The sequence below is a fragment of the Leiobunum rupestre genome, chromosome 5, assembly GCF_980474605.1.
Source record: "Leiobunum rupestre chromosome 5, qqLeiRupe1.1.hap1, whole genome shotgun sequence".
In the NCBI taxonomy this organism is placed as follows: Eukaryota; Metazoa; Arthropoda; class Arachnida; order Opiliones; family Sclerosomatidae; genus Leiobunum; species Leiobunum rupestre.
The window spans coordinates 18,646,045-18,672,515 of NC_143388.1; the positions used below are offsets into that span (position 1 = coordinate 18,646,045).

Genomic DNA, 26,471 nt, shown 5'->3' on the forward strand with positions numbered 1-26,471 from the left:
AGTCATCATTTTCGGCCCTATGTACCAGATTTCGGACCAAAAGTACCCCAAACTGGACCTATTAGCTTTATTGTAATGTTAAACTCCCATAGAGATTCCCCTAAAAGAAAAAAAACTTGCGGTCCAATTTTGGGTACATGAATTATTTCGGAGAGGGAATCCATGTTTTAAATTCAAATTAACCGCGTGCCCGGGCAATCCGCGCCTTCCAGGTAATCCGCGCACGCGCGCTATCTTCCTGCCTAGGTTATTAATCATACAACTTACATAATTTCCACTTATTTCGTACGATAAAACGCGATCGAGATATTCGTTTTAAGAAATACTCGTGAGATTGGTTCAAGTGTCAAGCATATTTAAGTACTACAATGATATTAAAATGAAGTTTAAAAATATTTCCATTCTACTTTAACAACGAATATTCCATGACGTCAAAACACTCTTAAATTCAAATTAACCGCGTCCCCCGGGGTAATCTGCGCACGCGCCGCCTAGGTTATCAATTTTTACATCATTTCAACTTATTCCGTACGCTAAAACTTGATAATATATACGTTCAAGTGTGTTTCGAGATAAGCGTAGATAAATGAACAAGTTGGCCTGGACATAATATTTTGATATACGGAAAAAACAAATCGTCGCGAAAAATACCCTAAATACATTGACTTTTCGATGATTTTACCCTCATTTCACCCCTTAAATCCCGGACCCCGATCCCGAACCTGGCCCCGACCCCGGGATCGGAGCCACACCCTCACTTTCCTTCTACTCACGGGCATTTAAGTACACACAATGTCCCCGATGTTATAGCTTTATTTTGAATATTAAATTTAAATATTAATAAATGTTCAATCATCTTGTACATCAACTTAATAAACCCAAGATGAATTTTATCGAAAAAGAATTTTACGAATTACCTGGTTTTAGGAATAAGGTAGCGAAACCCGAAAACGTTCATTTAAATTAATTGTGAGCCCTTTGGCAGAAACTCGTAATTAATTCAGAGGCGATTTCGAACGCTTAAAAATTTGCCAATAATTGGAACGGTGGTGCCTAAAGCCACGATCAAACTATAAATCTGAAATCGCAGAACGCCAGTTTTGACCCAAAAACAAATGAAACAAGCTCCCCAACAAACATTGTGACCTTGGCTGATGGATTTTACCGACTTGCATTTCATATTTAGCGTATTTCTAAAATTTACATTACATAAGGTTTTTACAGGAATAACGTGATCTGGTCAAACATGGTTCGTACACGACCTGGAATTTGAAAATGGCGCCACAATGTTAGGAAAAAGTCAGTGAAATTTAAAAGGGCTCCAAAATGTCAGGGGAAAGTCAGGGAATTTTAAAGAGGCTCCAAAATGTCAGGGAAAAGTCAGGGAATTTAAAAATTATACCAAAAATCCAGCGAATAAATTTTTCAAAGATATGTTAAAATACATGTTAAATATTTAACATGATTTTACCTCAAACATTTCATTTATTACATCAAAATGATCAGGGTAAATTTGGAAAATTGTTCAGCGAAAACCGGAAAGAGTCAAGGAAATTAATTCCTTAAATTTCGTACGAACCCGGTCAAAGGGTTAACGTGTCTACTTGTAGCTCGTTACTCACAAACAGTTTTATTTCTTTACTCCATATTTGTTGGCAAAAACGAAAGTCTGCCATTTTCTGTCTTTTTCAATCCAAATAATCAGAATCTGGCAACACTACCAGTTATTTCTAATCGAATTTACCAGCGAATCCAATAGCAATAATTGGTGAATTAGGTTTTTATAACTGAAATTATTTAGTTAACCCATAATTTTTTTATATATCGGCGTAATTATACGCTTTTGGAGGAATTCGAAATTTTGAATTTGTCAAAAATAATATTTATTATTATTCTTGTTGGTAATGAAAAAATCTTACCGATTCTGCACTTTTATCCATATTTGTTGTTGAACAGGATATTCTTGGAATAATTTTAGCAAAGGACACATTCGCTTCTCTTTTTATCGCTGAAAGATATTAAAATTATTAAACAAAAATATTATCAGGTATTTGCTATGGAAACACTAAAATAAATCATATCAAATATTATTTAAAATCATGGTTAAATAGACGATCTCAAGGGGATTTGGTGTATAATTATTTGAATGATATCTGGGAGTATAATTCGAAGTTTCTTTTAAACCAAGGAATACTTCTGCGCATGGTTCCATACCAGAGTGACTTAGAAAAATCATATCACCCCGGTAGGAATCGAACTTACAACCTTTGGGTTACCGTCCCAACGCCACTGCCATTGTACTACAAAGGCCACTATTTAGCAGGCCTCGGACATCCAATTTACGAATGACTCCAGGATCATTCCAGGACAGATTTTCCCACTTGTTCACCCGACCACCACCAAATTTCGTGAAAACTTGTATTTGGGGTTATTTTGGCCGTAGAAGTCGAATCTAAAATTTTCATGAAGATTGGTGTAGCGGTTGCTGAGATACGGTGTAGTCACATTTTTGAAAATGACCATTTTTTATCTCAGGTCCTACCTAACCCAAAAATTCGAATGAGGGCTCATTTTAAAGGAATTGAAGAGCGCAATGTAAAAAAGCACTAAGTTTCATGCTATATTTAAGGTCATTGAAATTTTCTTTGACATTTGTCCCCCTGCACCCTCTATGTAACCTGAAAATTTAAAATTCTTACTTAAAAGACATGTTGAGTAATTGGCTCTGTATCGTTTTTTAGTTAACACGGGTCTGTATATATTTTTTAAATTTCTATATATTTTTTTAAGGAGGGCTATACAAAATAATTTTTTTTCTCGAAAACAAAAAATAATACCCTCGCAGTTTTTTGACTGCAACTGAAGCGCGTCTAGGGAATGCGGAAAAAAATTAAATTTTGAAATTAAAAATGAGCTATTTTCAGGGTCAAAGGTCAACTATTTAAAACTTGATTTATTGTATTTTTCTTACATATAGCATGAAACTTAGTGCTTTTTTACATTGCGCTTTTCAATTCCTTTAAAATGAGCCCTCATTCGAATTTTTGGGTTAAGTAGAAGCTGAGATAAAAAATGGTTAACGGAAAGGTTCAAGGTCATTTTCAAAAATGTGACTACACCGTATCTCAGCAACCGCTACACCAATCTTCATGAGAATTTTAGATTCGACTTCTACGGCCAGAAGAACCTTAAATACAAGTTTTCACGAAATTTGGCGATGGTCGGGTGAACAAGTGGGAAAATCTGTCCTGGAACGATCCTCCATCGGGTTCACTTTATTGACGGTGCCGTAGCATTTCTAGTCAACCTTTTTTTATACAACGAGTCCTTGATAGCCTGTAGTCATAACAATGATAATGTCCGGGAATATGTTTAACTATGGGAATATGTTTCACTATGGAAGTGTCTAAAGATAATCAAAGTCGTGTATGCGACTCGCTCCAAAAGCCGGGTTTTTAATCATAAAAATATTCCAATCTCATCAGGGTAATCCGGAAATAGAAAGTACATATTTTTAAGTTAATATTATTAATGTACACCACATCTATGTTAAAAAATATAAGAATGCAACCCATTTTATTTAAAATATCTATATCCAAGGAATTAAAATGTAAAATTATAGGTTTCATATCGAATCTGTCTATCTATTTCTCTATCTCGATTATAAAATCAATTAATGCGTAATGACATTTCTTACCCTAACTGTTCAAGAGGTAACAAATTAGCAATTTTCTGGGTCTAAACAAATATATCGATATTTTCTGTAATGAATTACGCAATTTATGGGCAACCGGTTGCCCAAATCTATATGACATTTCTTCCCGATTATGGTATCATTTAAAATTTCTTACCCTTATGGTCACAAAGAATTAAACTCATTTGCAAAATGACGAAAGGAGAACATTTGTACAGTTTATGCAAATATTTGATCATTTTTGAGCAATTTCGTAAATGACTAATAAAAAATTATATTTATTAGATACATTCATGTGTTATATCAATTGCGGTAACCAAATTAAAATTCCTACTAAAATAAATAAAAAACGCGAACATAACTGTGTCCTTCAGCTATATAGAATTTAGTTAGACTGTTAGTTAGTTATACTCCCTGTAAATGGAAAGTACCAATGGAACACGACATACGGCTGTCATTCATTCGTCCGAACCGCGTAAAAGATAAAGCGATTTACCTCTCACAGAAACAAAATTTTTATGAATTATCTAAACAACTCGAGCTACTGTAGATTGTTAAATTTTAAAACAGCTGCTACTTCATGACTTGGAAAAAACTTACTACTGTAGATTACCTATTTGTATCCAAAACCACCACAAAAAGCGACGCACTGAATTAACATTTTACTAGCATGATTTCGTAGAGATACTCACGCAATGCTGTGGGATATAATTGACAGTATAAGCCTGCGTTTAAGGGGGAATTTATGAAAGTATAGACATATCTTAATTGTGCACAATTATAACCACCCCCCCCCGCTTCGGGCGTTTTATAGCGTGGGCCATTTTCAATATCTAAATTAAAATACCGATTTAGCTAATGATAAGAACTTTTATGAGAAAATCGTTTACAACAGAAACGCTTCACAACAGACGGCCACAGCCAAAGTTCAAACTCGAAATAATTTTCGATGTGAATCTAAAAATCAATATAACCGTCCAATTGCTATATCGCGTGAAGTTATCTCGAAGAGGGTTGACTCCGCCTTAAGAATGAACTGGGTCACTCAATTTAATTCACTGGAATTTGTACTTAATCACGATTATAAATAAAATGATTTTTCACAGACAACCTCCATGTGACCTTTCAAAAAATACGCTACAATTAAACCAAATAACATTTTAATCAATAGCGTAGAAAGTAATTCGTCAATGATTATTTTCAAATTTATATAGAGTGACAAGGCTTCTCAAAAGTACGTGTATTATTTATATAAAAATTTGCAAAATATTAGCAGACAACGATTAACAGTTATTTTTAAGCAAAAGTTGAAAGTTTTGTTTAGAAATAAAAAACAAATAGGCAATATTCTCTGCTACGAGTTTTTAATTAATGTTAACTAAAATAACAAAACTTAGAAACAACATCAACGAATTGAAATTTAAAAAATTATCTCTAAAATATTTTATTAAACTTAAAATGTGAATTTACTTGTACAAGAATTGAATTGATTTTAAGGAAATAAAAGTGGCTGTTGACATAAAAATTTCCGTTTAACCGAAAACAAAGACATTACCAACTGAAAATCTGCGTAATAATAATAAACAAAGTGTTTGAGTTGATAAAATGAAGTATTTCCATCTACAAAATGATAAGAAAGCATTTTCTACAAATAGTTTATGCTTTTTACTACGTGTACGATGAGCTATTTTTTTAGAACTGAATATTGATAAAATAATTTATCGTACCTTTTGTCGAAATAACAATGAGGGTCCAACATAGAAAAACATATAACTTTGGCATTTGTAAATTTCACCATGTGTCTCAATTTGTTTCGAAGAACTACCGCTGAAAGAAACGCTCAAATAAAAGGTTCCGTACTAAATCGAAGTCCTTTCCGGTTGAGGTCGGAAAAGTGAAAATATTCCCAAATAGTGTACGCGTTAATTTTCTCTTACTCGTTTGAAGTAAGCGTCCTCCATCTGCTCGGGTTCCCATTGACGTGAGTAGAATATACTTGTACGCTCGACGTGGAAGTACCTAAGCAGATGGTGGTCATAAGATTAAGATTTCGATATACTGGATGCAAACAGAAAAGGATCCACTTGAGATTGGGTTATTTTTCTTAGAACATACGTGTTTTTAGAGAAAAATGGGTTATTTTCGACGGAACTAACGATTTCTTACTTTGGCCATTTTCTTAACACCAAGCGAACATAAATTTAATGTTTCCAAAATTGTAGTTTTTTTTTTCAAACTCCCCCTTATCATTTCAAAACAGCCCCAAAAGTTAACAATACCGTTACAGACTTTTGTTACTTCAAAATGTCTGCATTACCATTAAGTACAAGCCTTGAATATTTAGGTTTCTTATAGATTCTTTAACGGAGAATATTCGTGGGGGAATCCATAGCTTGACTACCTGGGGAGGGGACCCATTAGGGGAAAGAAATGTCCATAGTGCAGGCATTAGGTAGTAAGGCTGTGGCGGCCGCCACATGGGAGATTGTAAAGATGGGGGGGGGGCGAAACGATGATAAAAGAGTCTAAAGGTTAACAGTACTATTCTTTATTTGCGTCTAGTTACAGCGAGAAAAATCAATTTAAATTAGGCATATTCTAAATGGTCAGACAGATGTCGATATTTTTCATATAGCCAATGTGAACAGTTAATTTGAGATATCGGTATGTTATTGTAAACAAAACTGCACAGATAAAGGAATATGATTTTAAAATATTTAAAATCTGGCTTAACCTTCTACCCGTCATACTTGAACCGTAGAACGGAAATAGCGTCGTTGGCAGTTTTAACGTTTTTAGAGCTAAACAAAGTAATAAAGTCATCTAGCCAGGTGGCCGGGTTAAGTTGAATAGGAAGGTGCACAGGGGACTTCTCTTCATCGCGAGCGAGCCAACAGCTTCCTACACTCACTTTTATCGTTAAAGAGGAAACCGAAGAACTCAATTGAAAACCCTTCTAACCAGTGACAAGATATCTTGCAAAATCTACTCGAAAGAAGTTGTTCCGAATTTTTACCCAGTGCTACAGGTTGGGATGGAACCCAATAAGCCTCCTCTTGGTGCGGGGCCAAAGTGCTAAGCACTCCGCCATCTCCTTTTAGATTTCGAAGATATGTTATAATCGAGCATTATCTAACACCCCAAATATCTTACATCGCTTTTCAGAAATTCCTTTAAATTTACAAAGTAGGAGACATAAATAACCACTGAACCACTAATCTCATAAAAAATAAAAGCTGTCAAAATCAGCGTTAGGAAAAAAAATGTAACTGGTGCGTCAAAAAGTGGACTTAAAACTCCTACTACGCAAAAAATGAGCCCATAATAGTCTAGATCAACATGTATTACTATTACATTACATGTAGTATATAATATTAATCATAGAATGCCATTAGCAAGGTCCATTTTCTCGTAAATTAATATACTAATATTTCAGATCAACGATATAAATCGTAATTTTTTACGCACTTAGTTTTTATCGAGAGCTACTCTCAACAGAGATTCTATGGGGGCGTGTTTGGAATCCATTCGTTTTCGCTTCTAACTACGACCTTAAAAAGCTTGTCTCCATCGACGTTAATTAAGCCGCGTTCAAATCGATTCGAAGCAGTTGTGTGAACCAGGCTAAATCGTTTTAAGCTGATCAAAACGTTTTCTACCGCTTACGTGGGAACATAGTTTTAGTGAGTTAGTAACCTTATCGTTTCTATATATCTACGATATTCTTTAGGCGATTTGGCTATACTTTCCTGTATTGGTTACACCATACGTTTATGATACCTCTAAGTAGTCAAATGGCTATGCTGCCTTTGGCGGATATGTTTGTCCAAATAGACCTAAATTATCTCCGCACTGTATGTCAACGAAGTCTTAATATAAACCTGAACTGCCAAACCCGACGTTTCTCTAATCCCGTTTGGTGCAAGGCTAGCTTGAACTGCCTCAAAAGCGAGAAATTTCGATATTCCCTCGGAATATTCGTTCCCCCCGCATAGGAAAAAAACCCGTTTTTTCTAATGGTTTATTTTTCTCACGTGACTCAACTAAAAAGTCATGGTTCATGACTAATGAAAATAGCCGACAGTTTTAATGAGTGAATGGGAGCGATGTTTATATATTTGATGTTTTGGAAGTTAAAATTTTTCAAGATATAATAATTTTACTACAGCTAATTTGGGTGTAAAACAAACTCAGTGAAATATTGCTGCTAAAAGATGTATTATATTGAGTCGGAAGTGTTGGGAAAAAATTATCCTAAGTCGATTTGAAAGTAAAATCTTTAAAGAAAGGCACTCAAACTCTAGCGGGAAAGTTTTTAGAGCCAATTAGGCTTATAACTGGTAAGTAAACTTTCCATAAAGATATAGATAATTAAAAACTTTCATTAATCTCTCATTTATTAAATGCGGTATTTAATCCATAATTTTGACTCTCTAATTCCCTTTTAATATAACTTCCTTATTCCATCCTCGCCCACTAGTTGAAGATAAAAGACTGTTCTTACTCGATGCGAGCAGACGCCACTTAAATTATCCTAAAAAACCCTCTCTCCCAATAAAGTTTCATTCTCGACCACACAGCATCGCTGGCTCCGAGATATTTTATTAACTTTTAATTTTCGCGGCAATCGGAGAGACAAGTTTTAACATCACGTGTTCTAGACAAGGATCCCACCTTGAAAAGGCTTAATTGACTACTTAGAGGTATCATAAACTTACAATGTTAGTAGAAAACACGTATTTGGGTAAAATTCAACACAATCAGGAACAAGTCGGCCCAGGCCGTAATATTAGTTCCACATCAGTGTATTAGAGTGGACAAACCTATACACCCTTAGTAGACATAGGTAGGCAAACTAATACAAACGCTTATTATCGTTTGATAAATAAATTGCCACCCTAAGTTAAAGAGTGGATGCCGCCCACCATCAGCTGACCCGGGTGGGCAAACTAATAAAAAAGCTGTTGAGCCCATGTGATTTCCTATTGTTTGATATAAAATTCACCATCCATTGTTAAAGAGTGGCCACCGCCCACCCTCATGAAATAACTTTTTTTTCTCGGTAACTCTCCCTTTACGGGGGTTGGTCAGAGGGGGCGGAAATTAACGGCACTGCGTGCGCGTCAAAGAGTTCTATCGAATGAGACCAACTGTTTTTTTTCGGTCACTCTCCCTTTAATAAGAAAGTGCCACACTTATTAATTACTTCTGACCATAGACGGTTTCGATAAGAAAGTGCCCCACTTATTTATTATTTCTGGCCATACACGGTTTCGATAAGAAAGTGCCACACTTATTTATTACTTCTGGCCATACACGGTTTCGATAAGAAAGTGCCACACTTATTTATTACTTCTGGCCATACACGGTTTCGATAAGAAAGTGCCACACTTATTTGTTACTTCTGGCCATACACGGTTTCGATAAGAAAGTGCCACACTTATTTGTTACTTCTGGCCATACACGGTTTCGATAAGAAAGTGCCACACTTATTTATTACTTCTGACCATACACGGTTTCGATAAGAAAGTGCCACACTTATTTATTACTTCTGACCATACACGGTTTCGATAAGAAAGTGCCACACTTATTTATTACTTCTGACCATACACGGTTTCGATAAGAAAGTGCCACACTTATTTATTACTTCTGACCATACACAGTTTCGATAAGAAAGTGCCACACTCATTACTTCTGACCAAACACGGTTTCGATAAGAAAGTGCACACTTATTTTTTACTTCTGACCTTTGCGACAGCTACGAGGTAGACCTCTTTGCAATCAGAGATCATATAATATTATATGCTCTCTGCTGCAATGTCTAACGGATCTATCTCTCCCGCCTTTACGGGCACTACTAGTTAACAATCTACTTGTACCGCTATTGAGTAAACGCAAAATTTCGTTCCGCCCCCAATGGAAGAAATGCGCCCCCCTATAGGGCGGGCACGAAACAAAAAGTGTTCAGTGGTAAAAGTTCAAGATAAAATTTGCAGAGCATGGCGTGGCTAGGTTGGTATAGCCGTTGGTTTTTGGAGATTACGCGGCCAGCGGCTATCTGTGTTCGAGTCTCGGCGTCGACGCCGAAAATACAAATTGTAAAATGAATTATTTTTCGCAACTCCATCTACCGTGTCGTTGCTTTTCCACGCCAAACAAACAAACATACAACACTAAACGACAATCCATCCGTAGCAATAGTCCCACTTCGATATATATATATATATATATATATATATATATATATATATATATATATATATATATATATATATATCGATGTGGAACTAAAAATGATGAAAGTATATCCATTTTGCGATAGGTGCCATAAGCTTTATCCAATTGGACTAAAGCATTTTGTTAAAATATATTTGAATCTGTAACACTACTCACCAACTTACTAGAATTTATGAATGCCATTTTCAAGCTGCCGCCTGATTTCCACAGAAAATATAAGGTCTCATCCAGCTGGATTTGGGCAATAAATGTAGGATGTTCTAGCCAAATTGGCTAAAATAACTGCAGTTAGGGTTTTTATTCGCCAATTTCGAATTTCAACCGAAAAAGATTTTATGCTATTTGAAAAGTTTGATCCCAATCTGACAGTATCTAAGAATATGGTGAATGAAAATATTTTATTTATTTGCAAAATGAAATTTTAAGCCGATATGGGTAGTTTTTGTTTTGGCTAGTCACAACTAAAAGATGAGGACCATTGTTTTCGGTTAAAATTAGAAGGTATATTGAAAAAGCAATATCCTTTGAATAATAACTGTGCAATTTTTTGGAAATAGTTTTTAATTTCTAGAGAATCCAAAGCTTGGAAAACTCACAGATACAGCCCCACAGATTCAATTAAATCTAAAAGGTAGAATAAAAATTTATGTTTTATGTGTAAATGCTTAAACTATCTATAAGTTTTCCCGGTCCGGAGTTTTAATATTCTTTAAAGATGAAAGCACCGTTAGAATATGTGGCTATACAAAAGTTGGAAAATTTTATTATTTCAACCTACTTCTAAGTGCGACTGGGTAAAAGGTATAATCCTATAACCCCTTAACTTTCGCTTATCTCAGTGGATGGTCAAATCGGTTGATTAATATTAGACCAAAAATAAGTTTAATATATTTTATAACATTTAATAGTATCCATTTGTTTTCATATTCCGAATAAAAATAGTTAGCAGATTTTCTCTTTAAATACCACGCTTGAAATCACCATTTACAAACTGGGTATATTCTTAGTGATTTCTTAAATGTCGCGATATCATTTATAAACAATTTTTTATCTTTTTGTTTGCACAGGCAATACTTTAGATAACTCTTATCTTCTTTACGCAGCAAAGTGTTGTTGTTGATTTCTGAAGAAACGCAGTCTTCCAACGCTTTTTCACCGTAGCCCACGACCTTGTGATTTAAAATATTATTAATTACGACTTCGACACGTTTAGCTTCACAAAGAAGTTTAAAATAACCCGTTCATGGTAATTACAAAATCTCCAATAACCACCCTGTTAAAAAATATAAGTAATTGCGTTTTATGATTAACTATAAAATAAGAGTTCTGATGCTATGTGATTAGCAATAAAAACAAAGCCCACGTTAATATCCAAAGAATTATAACTATAATTAAAATCATCTATAAATCACAACAATTAAGATTTGAAAAACTATTGAAAACCGCAAATGAGACATTTTCAGCCTGGCCATAGCCGGGGTTTGAAGCCACGAGCCTCCAATAAACGAAAGCGTACACTGCGAATTGACCATCGCTGAATATTACAAGGTATAAAAAATTAATAAGTGTCATCCGCAGTAATGTAGTACCACGATGGAACTCTGATATTACTCATTTTAACTAAGCTAATACAATGATAACACGGATGGGTTATTATAAACACGCAACATATAGGATACCTGAAAACTCATCTTTTTCCGTGAATTTTTGTCAAGGACAGTTTCTGCCCATTCCTTAAAATTATATAGTTTGAGATTTTTCAAATATTCCGTTTGTTGTTTAATATAATCGAAGGCGTAGGTTGACTCCTTAATTTCTTCCCACCAGCGGCTAGCTTCGCTTTCCATGTCCAAATCAGCCTGATTTTTAGCCTTGATCAACGTCTGGATTCGAGATTCAAATTCTTCCTGGGTCAAATTCTGAATTTGGTTTTTGAAAACCTCCAGAAAAGCTTCAATGCGGTTGTCAACATGTGTACAGCTAGAGATATTTTAAAACAAAATTGTGAATCTAGCTTTTATTTCAATCATTTACAGGTAAAAATTATACTTACCTAAATTTATCAGCCGGGCTGCAAGAAAACACTGAAAATCCGAGGACACCATTAGTAGCGTGAATCTTACAGCCGACGTTATAGCCCAATTGTTCGATTGTTCTTAACTGATTGAAGCATGGCTCAGACATTATATCCTATGAAGAATATGGATCAAAATTGTTGGTTTTAAAAGATAGTGGGAAATGTAACGGAGAAAATTAATGTATTGATTTTTCAATGAATATCGAACGGTAATTTTTCTGCCACAAGGGTAAAGGATGCGCTTTAATATTTTGAATTTTTTTGTTTCTTAATTACTAAAGCCTTTGGAAGACACCCTAGACCCGCTTATTTTTGTTGACCAAGACGAGGAAAAATCCAGGTAACTCGTCTGTTAACCAGCGAATAATATTAATCTTTTTTCTCAGAAACGTCCGCGTGCTGTTGCTAAATTTTTGAATTATGAATCATTATTATTAAACGGAGAGTTACAGGCTTTTGGTCCTAGAAAATTCTGTTATCTTTGGTAAAACAGTCGCTCCTTGTCTAGCTTACCCGTGACAGGGCGTAATAATCGCAATGGGACGATGGAAAGGAGATTCAAAAATGGTAAATTCTTTATTCATTATCCTTAAAGTGTCGTAAGCGAGTGCAGTCAGACTAAATGTATATCATAAAAAGTAAAATTAAGAAACAAAATTAAATTAATTTTAGCTATTTAAACTAATTATATTAAAAATTTCGTATTTTCGTTTTATTTTAAACGTGAAAATCCAAATTTATTCAGGTAAAGGCAACCCACAGATATTTATCTGGAGGGGGGGGGCATCTTCATGCATATACTAAAGAGGCGATTTCTTCTATTAGAGTACGCAGAGCGGCCGCCCATGGGTTCAGTGTTAAAGTCTTTATTTAGAACTTTCACGTTAGTAGTTAGGGCAGATCACGAACTTTAAAACGAACAAGCCTCTGACATGACTCATAAAGGAGGGTAGAGTGAAGGGTCTGAAGACTACCACATGCAGTTTAATATTCAAGATAGAGATCAATACAATCGCATCCAGATATATTCCTTACCATTAGTAATTGAAATAACACGTTGGAGGTAATAGAACCAGGAGCAATTTGATAATAATTTATGATGCACGAATTCAAGTCGTCTTCATTATGTGACATAACTCTCAAAATGCTTTCACCTGATGGAATCTCCATACACCTCACCTTTGAAAATAAAATTAATCTTCACAAAAGTATCGTGACAATCAAAAGTGTTTAAATTTTCAACACCCTCGATGAGGGGCACGTTTAAAAATAATTACCATCTTAATTTTAAATTTTTATATATGGTTATAATACTTCCTGTGAGAACAAGGCAATTATTAGCGTATATCGTTACGTTTTTACCTCTCCGAGGGGACAAAAGTCCCCTATGAGGGGTTATACAATCACCGTGTCTGTCTGTGTGTCTGTCTGTCTGTCTGTCTGTGTTTCTGTCCTGCGAACGTGTTCGCATTATCCATGCAAAGGTTAATCATTGCGGACGCAGTTTCTCGAAATTTCTGCGTACGCAGTTTCTCGAAGGGTTGGCAAAACCACCGTGTGACGGTGAGCGTTAACGGATTGATTTGCGGTTCGTCAACGCTTCCCGTCAGTTTTAATTCAGTTTGATTGGGTATTTAGTTATTGTAATGTTTATGCGTAGGTAGTGAATGTTGAATTCGTGTTATTACGGTTGTGGGTGTTGAGTTTGTTGTGCTTGTGTTATGATGGTTGTGGATGTTGAGTCTGTTGTGTTTGTACGGGCGTTTTCTCTCCAACTTCTTTTTAATGACTTTGGGACGGAGCGAGTGCTGATTGTTATGCAACCTCTCAACGTCCAATGGCAGGGTTTCCACCAATTGGACACGGCATTCGTCTTAGTATCAATTTGCGATTTATTGGCGCCGGCCGGGAATCGAACCCGGGTCTGCCTCGTGCAAGAGATTTAATCTAACCACTGAACCACCAACGCTTGTTAAGTTACGGTGTTTTTCTAAAAAACAGCTTTGGCGAATGTCCTTTACAAAGTTATAACGTTAGGTATTATAATTTATTCTACATAATTTTAAATATTTGTAAATTATATTAATCTTATACTTAATTAAATATTTATAAATTATATTAATCTTATATTTAATTAAATATTTATAAATTATTTTAATCTTATATTTAATTAAATATTTATAAATTATATTAATCTTATATTTAATTAAATATTTTAGTATTTTAATGTAAAATTTGATCGTGATCAGGAATTGAACTCGGGTCGCATGGTAGCAATGCGGATAGTTCGCCGCCGAGCCATTGACTTCCTTAGAGAAAGTATTAAAGTAAAGGAACCATTATGATAAAGCGGGTTTTTTTAGTAAACGGAATAATACAATAACTGTATATATTGTTTATGGAACTTTGTTTTTTTAATTTTTGTGAACCTGTTAAAGACTTAATATTTTACGTGTGGATTTCTAAAGGTCAAATCTTGTTTGAGGTTATTTTTTTCCACGAAAATGTCCATTTTTGGAGGAACCTTTACAGTGTGTACGTCGTGTTATTTAGCTTATCCGGTTTCATAATAATAACGTCGAAAATTCCTGTTTGTTAATGGTAAGGTGTCGCACTTCTTGCTATAATGAAATTTTCTATTGTTTGGTTTCTAAATTTTTGAAGGAATTTGTTGCTTGATTGCGTTTTATTTTTCTTCCGGTTATTTTTTCTTTGAAGCCTGATCGATGGAGTTAATATTATATATTTTCTATTAAGTATTTTTGTTTTGAAGGCTGATCGATTGGGTTAATATTAAATATTTTTAAAGGTTATTTTTGCTCTGAAGCCTGATCGATTGAGTTTTTTTTTTTCTATTTGTTATTTTTGCTCTGAAGTCTGATTGATTGGGTTATTATTATAAATTTTTCTATAAATTATTTTTGCTCTGAAGTCTGATTGATTGGGTTGTTATTATATATTTCTCTATCGGTAATTTTGGCTCCGAAATTTGGTCCATTGGGCTTTTGTATTTTAATTTGTTGATTGTGTTGAGCTTTTGGACGGTATTGTTAGCATTAAATTATTGTTCTTTGTGTGAAATGGTTTAAAGTAGGTTTTTTTTTGTTGTTATTAAGGAATTGTTTTATGCCACGAGGTTGGTTTTATTGAATTTGGTGTAGTGTTTTTAAATAAGAGTTAGTAAATTTTGAATATTAGATGGCAGGAGACGAGGGTTTATCTAAAGAAGAACTTAGAAAGGGTATCGGTTTTACCCAGGTTATCTTCATCATGGGCGAGTGTTGAAATAAAATGAGCGTTAAAGATGCGTCAAGTATTGCGTAAGTGAGAAAACTAATAACAAGTACCCTCTGTAGATATTTCTTTCATTGAAATTGGTTTCGTATTAATTGATAAACTTGTACTGTTAAGATAGTTAAACTCAATTGTGCATTGTTTTAGTACGTCTAACTCACTGTTGTAACTACTTTGTTTATAATATTCTGAATAAATTAATTTCGGTTGTTTCGTCTCAATTATTTTTATTATAATTAAAATTTTATAACGGGTGGGATCGAACCAGGATTACGTTTTCAGTAAATAACTCTAAATTGCGGTGATATATCATTAAGGGTCATCTCGATAAATTAATACAACTAGGGACAATTCTTCCGAGGAGAGGTATATTTTGGCTTGCCAACTTGTTCTTATCACCTTAAAGAAATAGCCACTTAAAGGTAATATCATCTCAGGTATTTGGTGTGGTACACCAAGGCTTGGAGTTTTGGCCCGTCTGTCCTTTGGCTTTAGAAATATTTGGCGCAACTATACAGGGTAATTTGAAAAAGGAAAGGGTCTTTCATAAAGATTCTTTTTCAGGTAATATTCCCTTTAAAGTGATCTAGGCTTAGATAGTCCCGGACATTGACAAATTTAAGCCTGACCCTTCACAGGAACGACGTTTTTAAAATGCTTTTTTCTTTAATTATTGAAAAGGTCACGCGAAATTCTCTGTTAGTTGGTATTTGCCACCATTGCCGGTTACGCGACTTTGGTTTGTAAGAAATTAAAAACCAAAGAATCGAATTGAATTACCGCCGAAAGCATTCCAGGCAAAATCGGACTAAATTGGAGTTTCTCCACCACCATTTTTCCAATTTCCAGCGCCTCCTTAAATAAAACAGTTTACGATTATGTAGAAACAAGAAAAACTAACAGTAGGCATACAAGATCAAGGTGAAAACGTACTATTTGAGTGAAATTGCCATGGACATACATTTCGATGAGTAAATGGTTAAAAAATTGTTTTAAATATGATGATACACTTGTCAAGGTTATTCCTTCCAGTAAAGAAAGCATTTGAATAGCGTTCCATTCATTCTCATTAAGAACTGCAAGCCTCAAAGAGTCGCAGAAGCAGTACGGGTCCATCATGGAATTGATGTACTGTTCCTTTACATTATTTTTAAGACTTTTAAAAGCACTCTCCGACAACTCAAAATTGATTATGTAATCCAAAACTGATGACAAGAGAAGCTGAAACAGAAATGTAATTTCAAATTGATGAACATTATCAGAAAATTATAAGATATCGCTTACGAGTATTGATCCACGCCATCAAAATAAAACAACTTATTTCGCAGGCTCGGGGATCTTTTACACCCATTTTCGTCTTTAGACTTACTAGAATTATTATTCCGCCTGACTATGTCATATCAAAAATGTATATATTTCAACTAAGGAAGTTTAACCTTTGTTTTTCAGCCGCGGCGGTGCAAAGGGATTAAAACTCCCCCTTTTTAAAAATAAAAAAAATCCAAAATATTATTGAATGAAAAAAGAATACATTAACGTAGAAAAACTTGAAAGCCTTTTCAGCGGTGGGATCCAATTTGATAAAAAAAATAAACGATTTGGCGGTGTTGGTTTGGCACTTGAGAAAATATGCGTGACGTTACCCTAGGCTCAAGCTACAAACCCTAAGAAAATAAAATAAGCCAGATATTTCATTGGTTCAGTAAAACTTCCGACGCGATGGAAGTGCACGGTGGTGACGTTTTCCTTTGCCCCTCTCCTGGATAAGGAATTCTAAATCGTTTCTAAGTTTAAGTAAATAATTCTTGGTCAAATAAGGAAATTAAAGTGTAGATATATTTATTTACTTATTAATTAATGAGATTTAGAGTTATATTCACCGGTGAATATACTTTGCCGAAATAACGATCTATTTCTCTGCAGCTTGCCACTAATAGGTAAAGGGGGAGAAACTCGTTTATTCATAAGAATTCTAAATCTAAGACGTGGCAGATATAAAAACATTTTCGCCAATTTAATGAATTTCATTATGTAATAATTAAAAATGGGAAACACGGGACAAACCCGATTTCGGGAACCGGGGATGTGCAACTTTGGAAATGGTCATCTTGACCTTCTAAAGGTTTATCTAGACTTTAAATATGTGTATTTCAAATTATAGCCATAAATAATAGATTATAAACTGCGACCTTGAAAAATGTAATACCGACCTCCAAAATGGCGATTTTTTTAGATAAGGAATTTAACCCACGTCTGACATAAACACTACAGCGGGGTTGTAGAGTGTTCCTTTTACGAAAAATAATGTGGAATTTATAATACTACTTTAGAATTAATAAGTGAACACTTATATAGTAAGAGATATATTATTTACTTCTGATATATTGAATTCTTTAACCTCAGCCTTACCGGTAGTTTTTGATTGAAACCTTCAACTGAAACGACAATCCCGGAATCATCTTCGTCGTGGTTAATGCTGAGGGAGGCGGCTTCGGCCGCGTGGAACTTGGAAATTATATCAGTATATAGCTGGAAACTTAGAATATCAACTAGAACAGAACTATGTTAAAATATATTAATATATACGATTAGAACATTTAGACAAAAAGCCTTTAATAACTAACTTGATTGGGGAGGTTTGATGAATTGGAGACTTCAAATATAAGTAAATGAAGCCTTTGGGAACGTTAAATTTCATGTCTTTTTTGTACCACAATTTCAGAAAATTGTCTTCTTGTAAACAGATAGGAATCTATTATTCAAATATATTAATTCATTTCACTCATTTATTGTAATATATGGGAAAAAATTATGATTTGTTTTAGGAAAATGATAATAAGCGCCGTATGTAACGAAATTAAGTAAAGAAACCTTCAATTCTAAAACAAGACTTTGGTTTTGTAATACTCTAATTAAAAGTTTTAACTGGAGAGTGATTGCTCAAATAATGTAAACAAATTCACAATGAGTCTCTTTTCTCTCTGCATTTCGGTCCGTTTTGACTAATGATTTAAAGCTGCTTTTACCAGCCGCGCTACTCTCAAGCGCCACCAGCAGCTAAAACTGCCAGCCTCTCTCTTATACCGGTAATCAATGCCACCTGTTCACACAGTGACAGGGATAAAATATTAAGTTTCCATCTCAAAAAGTTAATAATTTTTTTGCTCTGAAGTGATATTAGACAAGGGTTAGGTTCAATCAGAGTTGACTAAAATCCGTTTCTTTTTAAATTGAAAAATGTAGTATGGTCAAAAATGGTTAAAATAACCTAAATGGTTCAAAATAGTATTAACATCGTTTTTGAAACAATCCTGTAGCCTTGATTAAGGGTTAAAAAATTAAAATAGTCTTTACGGTTAATACCAGATTACCAGTTATTACAAGCCGGTAAAATCCGACCTGGATAGTTGATGCTCATTATATGACATTGGGAACTAACCAATTTTTGGTTTTAAAATTAAATCATTGAAATATATGAGTGCCTTAAGAAGTGGCCTATACATCCCCAGATAAGGTATTACTTCTATAATTTTGAATACAAAAACTTTCGGAAAAGAAAAGTTAGCCCAATTTAAAGAGTATGATTAGGAAGAGCACAAAAAGGAAGTGCCGTAGGAATATATAGTCTAATTAAAGAGCAAAATTATTCAATGGGATATTACCGAAAAATCCGGGTCCATTTCATCATTTGATTTTAAGTCGAAATCAGTAGCTGTTAAATAAAAATTAATGAACTTAAGTACGAAAATTTACACTTAAACATTATAAAAATAATTTTTTACTTATGAATTCATTTGGTGTTGGTAATGTGAGCTCATCATTTTCAGGAGGATCTAGAAAAATCACATCAATATAAATTAGGAAGGTTAACATAAGGAAATAAGCTACATAAATACCTTCCCAAAGTTCAATCCATTCTTTAGGGATATCTATGACATTGAAAAACAAGGAGATAATATTTCATATTTTGACAATATTTTATTCTTTGACAAAATAACAATTCTTAACCTTCTTGGCAGTAGTGCACTTGCATCCACTTTTCAGTTTTATCACAGGGATTGTCTTTCTCATAGTTACTCGACATGATCACTATGTTGCAATGATCGGGTCGAAGTGCTTCGATGCACTCTCGAATCAGCTCCTCGTCATAATTTAAAAACACATAATCACCTCGTATGATATCTTCAGTCTCGTAAGTTTGCATATTGACGCAAAGGTCAACCACCAAACTTAAAGGATCTATCTTAAAGAAAGGTCCAATTACTTGTTAGATTTAAACAACTGTGGACCCTGTGCTAGGACCTTTGAACGCTCCAAATTAAGGCGCAGATACTAGATAGGTCTCACGTCTCTATTATGAAGTTTTTGAAACACCATAAGCACTGACAAAATTTACTAAAAACGCTTAACCTGTATCTTCTTGCCATCTGAAATTCATCTCGGAAATAGATTGAATCTCGTCGAAATACTTTTTTTGCGGTCCAGCCTTCTTCAGAAAAGTCAAGTATTGGAATATTGCCAATAAAATGTCATTGACATGTTCAAATCCTGTTTCCGTCATAATTGTTTCGATTGTGAAGGTAGTCGCTAAACAACTCGTATAAGTAGAACCCGCGCTCAAAGACAGAGCCCAAAGCCTATTAACAAAATTTCATAATATCTTCAATCTTAAATATAGTTTTAATTGGAAATGATCACCTCTTTTGTAAGAACTGCGATAAACCTCCGTCTCCTCTCTGACCGATCAGCCACTCAAGCACACCCAAAGGTTGTTCTCTAGAAATACATCATTGCGATTGAGACCATCAGCGGAAATTTCGTCTTAACGTTTTCTAGTAAAAGCAGAAGCCCATAATAAGAGAAGCCTCTAACTCGCCCAAAATCGTGAAACGCGTCATTTTAGAACTAGGGGTATTCGGAGGGATACAATTTGGTTAAGGCGATATGTGGTCAGAAAATAAACACTCTTTTTCGCGGTATTTTCTGGGCACGTCCATGCTGGGTTTTCCCCCTTTCAGCCCCATCCTCCATTACGGATACCCGAAGAGTGGATGCTAGACTCCCCGCTGAGGGCAGAAGCAATGGCCGACGAGCGGGAGGGAAGTAGGAGGGGTAAAATAAAGGTGCGAAAAAGAGTGTATAGTCCTCTCGATATATTCATACCGAGGGACTTCATCTTTAATAACTTTAATCAAATGAATATTGAAATCACTTGAAATCTGAAATCAGAATTTCTATCATTGGAATGATGAGATAGCCCCTCGATTCATCGCGAGCAGTAGCGGAGAAAACATTTGAAAAATGCCGACGATTCTTTACATATTAACTCGTAGAATTCCCATAGCATTTTGCTTGGGATTTTAAATTTTGAGAAACTTGCCTCGTTTAGATTGAACTTGGTAATTTCTACATTATAAAGTTAATAAATATTAAAACTATTATTTGCTATCATAAATATACATACTATATTATCTTGAAACTCCAGACTAGTGGAAATGCATTCACGAATTTATCGAAATAAAACAACATTTTACGGTACACTATAAAAACTTTTAATGTATAAAAAATACAAAGTTAAACGTAACATGTTTCGGTTCAAGGCGAATACGCGGCCGTTGTCGAACGTTAAAACGGCGGTGAGAGATTTTAATATTCGGAAAATTGTATGATACATAGAATGATAATAATCTACTCACAAGGAGACGACCCGAAGTGGTTCTCACCGATTTTGTTCAAAGTTGGGGGATTGTTAGACCTAGATGTAACATGAAACCCGTTAAAAGGAAAAATTGCGCTGGGCTTCCGTTTTGCCATGGCAACCAAAAATGTTTTGACAACATAAAATGAGAAAAAGTCTACGTAAAATAACATGCGAAAATGACAAATTCTAAGGGTCCCTGTGCAAAACTTCAATAAATCAAAAACAAATTATTAAAAAAAATTAGAAAAATAGTAAATTTTATATTTTTGGATTACTTTGGACAAATAAGGCCCGGGAAAAAAAAACATTTTGGGTGAACTCGAGCTAATTTGAATAAATACGTCGACATTTTTGGTATTATACAAAATATTTGTAAAACTTTTCGTCGATAAATCTTAAAATTTCTACATTACATTATCTGAACATTGTAAACAGATTTTTAGATTTCGATAGAATAATGCCACCATTTCATAAAATGGCGGATACAAATATAGATCATCTTGCAATAAGTTAGGTAATTTATATCCCATTAACTTGAGATTTTCTACGTTACATTATCTGCCCGAATGAATTCGTACTATAGATTTTCATAGAAATCCGACGCCATTTTGCAAAATGGCGGATATCAATAAAACTCATATCGTGCGATAAGTTTCGTAAATATTCGTCGATTAATCAGATATTTTATACGTTTCATTATCTGGCCGAGTTAATTAAACCTATGCGTTTTCCAATAATGAACCGACGCCATTTTGAAATATGGTGGATATAAATATAACTTATGATGCGATAACTGCCGAAATTATTTGTCGATTTACGTGAAATATTCTACATTATATTATCTGACTGAATAAATAAGCCCCTTACACTAGCTGTGATAGAAATCTGACGCCATTTTCCAAAATGGCAGGTATCATAATGCGATCCCAGCTTGTGGCACTGGGTGAAAACTCAGAACTACTCCTTCTGCGTTGAGTTCGCAAGTTCTCTCCCCGCTGGTTAAAGGGGATTTCCCCCGAGCTTTTCGGTTTCCCCTTTCATAAAAACTTGTAGAGGTTAACGGTAATAGCTAGTGTAGGGAGCTCTTGGCTCGCGTGGATTGCAGGGCTTGCCACCACCCTCCTACGCTTTGTAACCCGGCTACCTGAATTAAAGTCTTTAAAAGTCGCTCGATGACTTAGGCCTAAGGTGGTGCCTTGGCCATTTTTCTAAATGGCCTCGAATTATATTAAAATTAATAGGATTTAGATAGTACGAATTCATTCGGGCAGATAATGTAACGTAGAAATTCTCAGGTTAATCGATAACAAATTGCCTCCCTTATTGCCCCATGATTTATATTTGTATATTTTATAAAATGGCATCATTTTTTTATCGAAATCTAAAAATCTGTTTATATGGTTCAGATAATGTAATGTAGAAATTTTAAGATTTATTGGCGAAAATATATGGCAGTTATCAAGGCATAAGTTTTACCAATATAATACCGAAAAGTTCAACGTATTTATTCAAATTAGCTCGACTTCACCCAAATTATTTTTCATTCCCCCTTATTTGTCCAAAGTAATACAAAAATGTAAAATTTACAATTTTTTTAATTTTTTTATTTATTGAAGTTTTGAAATTTGTAATTTTCGCATGTTATTTTACGTAGACTTTTTCTCATTTTATGTTGTCAAAAACATTTTTGGTTGGCATGACAAAACGGAAGCCCAGCGCAATTTTTTCTTTTAACGGGTTTCATTTTACATCTAGGGCTAACAATCTTTAAACAAAATCGGTGAGAACCACATCGGGTCGCCTCCTTGTCAGTTTGGTTGCGAATCGAAGTTGGAGCTGACGAGAGGGTCATTGTAAGAAATTTAGAATTTGAAAATTGTTTTAGTTAAAACAATAAGGACTTAGGGAGAGTAATAATTGTTATTATGTTATGTTTATATGATTTTATTACTCCTCTGCAGCTATTTATAGCTACAATCACACTATCGCTTGGTCCAGTTTTCGTGGAAGGTTTTTACAGATCGCTCAAACTGGCATTCAAACAACTTAACCTCGGTTTAAGATATAGTACGACTGTTTCGTATGGAATTCGTCACGTCTATGTTCAAATTAAGAAACACGAATAATCAAACCCAATTATCTCTAAAATAAAATGGGATAACATTGAAAAATAAGAAAAAAACGTTCATTCCATAAAATCGCCATCCATGAGTATCAAATATAAAGTTTCTGCAGGGCTGGACAGGCAATGATTTTATAAAAAAAAATATTTAAAACTACTCAATAAATATGAAAAAATTAGAGACTACATTAATTAATACTGCAATGTTATTAATAAATTTGACCACAACAAATTAGATATGTAAATAATAATTTGTATTTACTTGTAACGTTTCACTAAGTTCGGCAGCGCCCAGGTTAAAGTGAGCTGACTTCCTTGGTCAATAGCTGCAACTATGTTGAAACAAAGTCATTATGATTTGCTTACAAACAATTTGATAAATAAAAATAATATTTATAACCTGCATTGAAAAGGGTTACTATTTAAAATATTTTTGGCTGTCACAAACAAAGCCAAAAAGAATATTACCTTTGTACAATTTAAAAAAATCCGGAGTAGCGAAAGGTTCTTCGTGACCTTCAAAGTTTGGTTCAGATATATCTCTAATGAGAAAATAATTCCTAAATTCTCTTTTAAATGGAATAGAAAAAGTGGTTGATAATTACCTTTTCTCAACGCCGCTGAATATTTCAACCACCCAGTCCTGCAGGGTATCCAAACTCTCTATTCAAAATTAGAATAAAATTGGATTACATTTATTTATTTATTTCAATACCACCATATGTAACATAATTACTTATAAGTGTGCCTCTGTTTAACATCTCTGTATTAAAAATTTAAATGAGACCTTGTTTCACAGCCACGAAAGAAAATACGGACAAACGTCGCGTAAAACTGGTTTTAACTTCCTTCCCTCCCCGCCTGAACTAGTTTTGATGACGATAAAACCGTCATCGACTGGGAAGTGACGTCAATTACGTCATATCCTTACAACAAGTTCTCATTGAGAAAAAATTCTTTCTGGTGCACACTTATGAGTAATTATGTTACATATGATACCACTGATTAATTAACTAGCTTCGCTAAAGGATTTACCTCAATCGAAGAATAATTGTGCCTCAAATGACCCATAGTGGGAAAAAAACTGTTATCGCTTAAAATCCACTTCCGTTAGGTAAGTAAGTTCATAATGTGGAACAATTTATAACGCAAACTCAGTGTAGAAATCTAATGTTTAGCTAAGTCATTCATCGAAGCTAATTAATTATTCTGTGTTATATTGAGATTCAGCACATTATTTACCTTTGGATACCACGGAAAGCGCCATCAAATGGGACGAGTAATGACTTTCCCAAAATTCGCGAACCTTGTCATGAACGTCGATTCCATTAGCCTCTGGAATTGTTTTCAATGTTTCAAGGTTTCCACAGTCGAATTTATTGATCGGACTTTCAGGCTTCGCGAACGTACAGAACAGGCTAAAGAATCTCACGTCATCCTGCGGTATTCTAAGTTTGAATTCTGCCGGGAATTTAGGTAGATTAGTTTTCGAAACTCATTTAAAGGCACATTGAGAGGCTGCTATACCACACATTCCAAGGAAAACATGACCAATATAGGGATTTTATTACTTGTCTCGTATGATATATATTATATAGTTTTCGTAACATTTACACACTACCCTTTATTATGAACCAACGGCAAATAAAGTGGCAAGAGAAAAAAAAATAATAATTTGCTTAATTTCCACCGTCACACTTAAGTTTATACCTTTGACGTTGGACGCCATCGCAACAGGTGAACTAAATCTTAGCTAACTTTTAATTTTCTCAGTGTCACGTTGCAGTTTGGACAGATTTTAGTAGTGTTGTCCACTGCACCTTTGTTTACCTTGAAGTCTTAAATGGTACAATTAAGAACATCTTCTAATTACCACTGTCCACAGCCTCTAACTCTCTTTCAACGCTGTCTTTTTTCATCAGAGGCGCGATAAAAAATTGTGCAAATGCATCCAGTGATTCTTTAAAGTTTTTGGACGTAACGCTAATTTCATACACCGTCTGAAATATTTGATTGAAATTTATATTAAACGAAATTATTTTAATCGATAAAAATTACCTGTTCTCTTCTAGTAGATGCATTGTTATATCCACCATATTTACTAATCATCGCGGCAAATTCATTTTCCCCTGGGTATTTTCCACTGCCCATAAACAACACTAAAAAGAATCGGTTAATATTCGACCGGTTTTATTATTATTGTAAATATTTTTAGCCTTGAACTGACTATGTTCTAAGAAATGAGCTAGCCCGTTCACATCGTCAGGATCGCTGTAACTTCCGACCTTAACAGCCAGGGCAGCAGCAGCCTGTTTATTAACATTGCGCTCAAAAGTTGCGCTTTAGTTGCGAAAATATAAATTCAGAAAATTCTTAATTATCAAACCATTTTCTCGTGGCCTTCACTTGGTTTTTCCTCATTTTCCGCAGCAGAATCTTCTTGGTCGTCGGTGGAATTCACCGACGGCTCAGACTCAGAAACAAGCGTAACTTTCAAGCCATTACTCAATTCAATGTTTCGATAGAGTCGTCGGTCGTTTTCTGATTTTATGGGATCAACTAATAAAGTACAATTTACAGACATTTAGAACCTAATTTCTGATTTGAAAAGTGTTACTGACAAGTAAATGTATTTTTTGAAGCGCGCATTCACGTATAAACATAGCAACCATTCTATTTAAAATAAACACGAATGTAGGTCAAAACATAGAAAACCGTTACGCTCTCACGCGAGGAGGCAGACATTGAGGAACAAGCTCCTTTACTGATCAATAGTTCAAGAATCCACGCGTAATGGTGCTCTCCATAGCAACAACCTTGATATTCAGATAATTGTTTACTTTTAACTTTTAAAAGGCACTGGCTAATATAGCTATATAGATATAATGACCATTTTAGCGATTAAACGTGTTTCTTCTCACATAGAGGTTGGACAAAACCGTTTCTAATAAATATAATAATATATAATAATATAATATATAATATGAACTTAATAATTCTACACCTTTTGAAGCTCCCGAATGGCAAGGGGAAACTAAAAGTCTAGTTTTAATAAAAACGTTTTACTGTACCACAAGTGGCTTACTTTATTTCTAACTTATCTAGACGCAATAGCCTGTAGACGACGAAAAAAAATTATTAGATTGACTCCAAAGAGCGAATAACTATTTCGGAGCGATATTTTGGTTTTTAGGAGTGAAATGTATTTTTCATATAAATTTTATCTTTGTTCAACGGTTAAATCGGATATAAATTTATAAATGGAAAGGTTAGTCGTTTACTCTTTACTATCTGCCTTTACTATAAGATAAATATGATATCTGGGTAATAAATAAAAGGTAGCCAA

At 34.4% G+C, this 26,471-nt stretch overlaps 2 protein-coding genes across 2 annotated transcripts in view; both read right to left on the reverse strand.

Annotated features, from left to right (window-relative positions):
• Positions 1-16,639, reverse strand: part of LOC149943716 (nardilysin-like) — a 57,121-nt gene extending 40,482 nt beyond the window's left edge. The window contains exons 1-11 of the mRNA XM_090176162.1: positions 16,587-16,639; positions 16,236-16,523; positions 16,083-16,157; positions 13,044-13,187; positions 11,985-12,121; positions 11,611-11,911; positions 10,924-11,100; positions 5,632-5,713; positions 5,422-5,521; positions 3,852-3,955; positions 1,920-2,008 (exon numbers count right to left, since the gene is read on the reverse strand). Coding sequence (XP_090032288.1) covers positions 1,920-2,008; positions 3,852-3,955; positions 5,422-5,521; positions 5,632-5,713; positions 10,924-11,100; positions 11,611-11,911; positions 11,985-12,121; positions 13,044-13,187; positions 16,083-16,157; positions 16,236-16,421 — 1,395 coding nt within the window. The 5' untranslated portion in view covers positions 16,422-16,523; positions 16,587-16,639. The remainder of the gene's footprint in view (positions 1-1,919; positions 2,009-3,851; positions 3,956-5,421; positions 5,522-5,631; positions 5,714-10,923; positions 11,101-11,610; positions 11,912-11,984; positions 12,122-13,043; positions 13,188-16,082; positions 16,158-16,235; positions 16,524-16,586) is intronic.
• A 354-nt stretch (positions 16,640-16,993) lies between these two features.
• Positions 16,994-25,709, reverse strand: LOC149943717 (nardilysin-like). The gene is made up of 17 exons (XM_090176163.1): positions 25,512-25,709; positions 25,353-25,434; positions 25,184-25,284; positions 24,999-25,125; positions 24,368-24,586; positions 23,731-23,788; positions 23,594-23,667; positions 23,388-23,457; positions 20,001-20,078; positions 19,822-19,939; positions 19,311-19,545; positions 19,199-19,231; positions 19,085-19,135; positions 18,965-19,014; positions 17,927-18,054; positions 17,712-17,862; positions 16,994-17,086 (listed from the first exon to the last, which is right to left on the reverse strand). The coding sequence occupies exons 1-17, from the start codon at positions 25,707-25,709 to the stop codon at positions 16,994-16,996; spliced, it is 1,866 nt and encodes a 621-aa protein (XP_090032289.1).
• Between the last annotated feature and the right edge of the window lie 762 nt (positions 25,710-26,471).

Excerpts from the sequence above, each read along its gene's own strand:
- LOC149943717 (XM_090176163.1), bottom strand. The coding sequence starts at position 25,709 with ATGTCTGTAAATTGTACTTTATTAGTTGATCCCATAAAATCAGAAAAC. Across the intron at positions 25,285-25,352 it reads AGCTCATTTCTTAGAACATA|TGTTGTTTATGGGCAGTGGA; the intron begins GTCAGTTCAAGG and ends GATTCTTTTTAG. Across the intron at positions 24,587-24,998 it reads GTTAGAGGCTGTGGACAGTG|AATTCAAACTTAGAATACCG; the intron begins GTAATTAGAAGA and ends AATTCCCGGCAG.